Here is a 4,349-nt window from a genome sequence, read left to right as displayed (position 1 = left end):
GTCTTTTCTAAAACGATTCTGCCAGCATGAGTAATCATTTGAACGGATTCGATTGCCTTTGGTATTTCTTGCAGATGTTCTCAAAGTCACATATACTTAAATATTTGTATATCTTTATTGCCACTGTGTTAGACGAAGGTATTGAAAGAGCAGTTTGTCTGCAACATGTATTTCAGGTATTCTAGACACTTACTGCATGCAACGCCATCTTCTGAAATAACTAAATAATTAAATACAAAACAAAATTCAAAATGATTATATTCCTTAGAATCAACATTTGTTCAAGCAGACCTTGCAGACTCACAGCTAATTATTTCTGCTTTCTTACGATCTGTCGAGATATGATGTCAAAGAAGAATTTTATCTCTGCAGCAACATACAAAAGCATTACATAAAAATCAGCGAGAGGAAGAAGTTTGTCTTCCGATTGTATTTCCCTTCAAGCCACAGACTCTTCAAGTCAAATCATCGAATGACCAACTACATTACCTACATAATATCACAGATTTCGTAAGCTTTATCAGTGTCATACAGCATTCTATAAATCATCATAAAAAATGGAAAGGATCGAGGATATTTCCCTTCTTCCAAGAATATCACGCCTTGCCAAATGTTCATGTTGCTCAAATACTGGTGCTCACAGTCGCATTTCGACTGTCCTCCAACGGGCGTTTTGGTCTCAGTTTGTTGAAGATTCCCTTCCAAAGACCGAAGACCCTCCTGTTAGCAATGTAGCATATGAAGAGAAGAACTCCAAGAGAACCGTTCAGGATGATAGAGATATATATGAGAACCTCTTGCTGAAACACTTCAGCTAGGATGGCCACAATCCAGAACATCCCCGTGAGAGAGGACAGTTTGAAATAGACATGCACATTGTGACGCTCTTTCATGCCGTGATGTTTCTTGATATTTTCTATTTTAGATATTGCTCGCATTGTCACAACGAAGAATGTGAGGTTCATCATTACAATGACACTGAGTGGCAACACGAAGGAAAAACCAACAAGTTTGTTGGACGTGAGGTAACACACAATACCCCCATAACCCACGTCGGTTCCACCCGATAAAACTGAACTGACCGTTACTGTGACTGCTACCACTAAAGCAGCACTTCCGAAGGCATACAAAGAGTATCTGAACAATGCCTTGGTATGTCGTGTTCTACTCTGCGGCATGATATTCTGCACGGCGAACACACGTAACATGTGAAATGAACAGACGTTCATCCAGAATATTACACAAAGCCACATGAAATGGATGAGGACACCAATAATTGTACACACAATGTTATTCTCAGTTCTATCTATGCCGAACTGGAAAAGCAACTGAGCTAGAAAGAGACACCCGACAAGGAACATGTTATTTTTACCAGGTAAGGATCGGAGGGTTGGAAATACACTGTAGGTGATGAAGGTCAAGAGTAAGCAAATCAAGGATAGAGAAACGCAGACGAGAGACAAGATTTGTTTGGCAAGAGCTGATGTTGATACGAGGATTACACTACTTCCACTTTTGTATGAACCGTTGTAAATGTCATTAAGAACTTCAACACATATCCTTGCCCTTTTCCTGTCATCAATTGAAAACTCACTGGAAGAGATAGAGATATTGGCACCATCAAGTGTAATCCAGCCACTCGCCTCTGATTTATAGTCACTCTTTCGCAACTTTACATGTGGACAAAACAGTTCATTTGTTACTTGTATAACACGTGAAGAGATGGTTCCACTGGCCTGCTTCAAGTGGAACGTGTCTGCCACAGGAACACAGCAATGGCCTGATACAGGGTCAGCCCAATATCTTGCCTTTAGTTTCACCCTTGAAAGAGGAATATGGTTAAAGCTTGGACTGAAAACATGATCATTGTCGTCGAACGACACAATCCACATTTCTGTCACAAAGTTGTAGAGTTTTGTTTCAAGATCAGTTCTGTTCATTTCTTGAGTGACAATAAAATTACATTTGATGATGACTGCTCTCGGGAACCCAAAATCATCCTGGTTTTGCTGCAACTCAGTCATCCCTTCTAACAATCCAACTGTGAAAACGTAACTCGACGTTCGAAATTTAGACATGAACTCTTTGAAATTTTTCAAGAACATCTGTTGTACGGTATTCCAATGAGCTATGGCCTCGATTGCGATGTCGTTTTCAGGCTTCAAGATGACGTTGAATTCGTATTCGTCATTCATGGCGTTATCCTCTGCCCAAACACAGTTTCCATCAACCAGGTTCTTGCCTGGTGAACAGTCCACGGGAATACACTTGCCCTGTGAGAAAATAGCAAACGTATTGATAACATTTAAATGTTAGTGTGTGACATCGATGTAGGGTGGACTCTAACGGTTTAATTAATCGTAGATCTTTGAATTCAATCATATATATCTAACATTTACTTTCTATTTTTGGGGCATTCTAAAAGGTATATCCAGATGACGTCTTGAAACGTGAAAGCAAAAGAAAAGATGTTTACTGCGAATGGTGTAGCTGTTGTTTAATCAATATTCCAGTTTGCTTTCATTCATTTCGCTGGAGCTGTCAGAACATGTTTGTTTGTTTGTTTGTTTAGCTCCGCAATCAGCAATATTCCAGCCATATCACGGAGGTCTATAAATATCGATTCTGTACCATACACTGAAGTAATCAACAGCATAAACATCGATCTACGCAACGGGGATACGATGACATGTGTCAATTATATCAGGAAGCCAGACCGCCCAATACCATACGTCGCCTCTTAGGACAAGCATAAGTCTCTGGAGACTGTTTCTTACACGAATCTTCATGGGTAGTCACAGGGAAACAACGTAAATCCAAGAGACGTTGTTGGTTACAAAAAGTTTGGAAGTGATGTAAAAAGTTTTCTTTTAAATGCCAATATCCTTTTTCGATGAAAATAATAATAGGTATTAAACAGTTGTAAAAATATTCATAGGTTGGCATTTCTAGAGACAAAAGCAACATAGTAATTAATATTAGAGCTACACTGACCTGCAACGATATTTTTATGGAAAAGAAACCGGTTCTTTAGAGGTAGGAACGGAAGCTTTTAAAATAAGAACTAGTTTACTTCCGCCCATGTTTTGGTAACAGTTATACATACCTTTACGAATTGCAGCCATTCGTCTTCCCTACATTCTGTCGATTCAGGTTTCCTATCTGTATCTTTTTGTGGATACAGAAACTGTGTGATGACAGTTATTGGTGGCGGCAAAAGAGGTAAGCCTGTCAGAGAACCAATTAAAATCCGAGCAGGCGTAATCCCATTACACACAGCACAGAATACATTTCGATATACTTCATTTTCATAGGAAACAGGGTAATAATAGACTCCACAAGCAGTTTCTATATCCTCTACATAGTCATACCATAGTCCAGATACGTTGCAGGCCATGGTCTGAGTTCGTGCCGCCAACATTGGATCACATGTTCTTGGGTTATTGCTTCTGGTGGAGCTGTATACTTTGCTGCAGTCTTCTTCATTGTCATAGAAACCATCTGATCGGCCAATGTTGTCAGCTTCGCCGTCACCGCTCCCATAACCGGAAGTGCAATCAAGTTCCATATTCCATGAATGATAGTCTGTAACATCATTACATTCAGCAACCTCCTCGTTGAAAAACGACATATTTCTCGACACTGAGGTTACAGGGGAGAATATGTGGTCACTAACCTCTCGATCAGGACATTCAGTAACCATGAAAACACCAAAGCCAACTTTTGCTTGAATATCAAGGTCATTCTGACTAAAGAGGCATGTTGGGGGGTTCGGATCACGGCTAACTGTGCCATTTTCATCTGGACAACAGTCTCCGTATATTTGACACTCGTCGTCACATCGGCACTCCAGACACCATGGGTTGGTTTGGAACTTTAACATACTGAATTGCTTTTTCTCGGTGCCATCACAGTAGACATTGCAATACTGAACAAGGTACTGAGTGCTGTTGAGGGCATACACATCAAGGTCCAGTCCCGGTAATGGCTGGGCATGGGTAGATAACGCCAGAGCCAGCAGCAGGACAATGGTTGTCATCGTTGACCTGAAAATATTTCATGCATGTATTAAGATATGCTGCATAGGACATTTGGAATCTTTGTGGGCAGTTACGTCTTGCAATTCTTGCAAATAATTAGAATACTATTTGGTAATAAAAGATTTGCTGCGTGCCGTTGTAGTCCAGCATCATCTTCTGAAGGGGAAAGTCAAGACACTGGTTTTACATTTACTGCCCTGACAGTGAGATGATCCTCATACTGCTGAATCCACCTGAGTATGATCCTCGTTGTGTGGGTTACATGAAATTTCGGGCTCAAACATTACTCACTCACCTATTCAACGGTAT

The 4,349-nt window shown here is 40.4% G+C and overlaps 1 protein-coding gene across 1 annotated transcript; it reads right to left on the bottom strand.

The window, feature by feature from the left end:
* Positions 1-241: 241 nt before the first annotated feature.
* Positions 242-4,040, bottom strand: LOC137284495 (uncharacterized). Its single transcript, XM_067816319.1, has 2 exons — positions 3,107-4,040; positions 242-2,273 (listed from the first exon to the last, which is right to left on the bottom strand). The coding sequence occupies exons 1-2, from the start codon at positions 4,037-4,039 to the stop codon at positions 624-626; spliced, it is 2,583 nt and encodes an 860-aa protein (XP_067672420.1). The 5' UTR covers position 4,040; the 3' UTR covers positions 242-623.
* Positions 4,041-4,349: the final 309 nt, after the last annotated feature.

This window comes from Haliotis asinina, chromosome 5 (assembly GCF_037392515.1).
Source record: "Haliotis asinina isolate JCU_RB_2024 chromosome 5, JCU_Hal_asi_v2, whole genome shotgun sequence".
In the NCBI taxonomy this organism is placed as follows: domain Eukaryota; kingdom Metazoa; phylum Mollusca; class Gastropoda; order Lepetellida; family Haliotidae; genus Haliotis; species Haliotis asinina.
Note: the sequence above shows the minus strand (reverse complement) of the source record. Positions and strands in the feature narration are given on the sequence as shown.

Coding starts and splice junctions, on each gene's coding strand:
- LOC137284495 (XM_067816319.1), bottom strand. CDS start 4,039: ATGACAACCATTGTCCTGCTGCTGGCTCTGGCGTTATCTACCCATGCC. Junction 2,274..3,106: donor AATGGCTGCAATTCGTAAAG/GTATGTATAACT, acceptor ATTTTCTCACAG/GGCAAGTGTATTCCCGTGGA.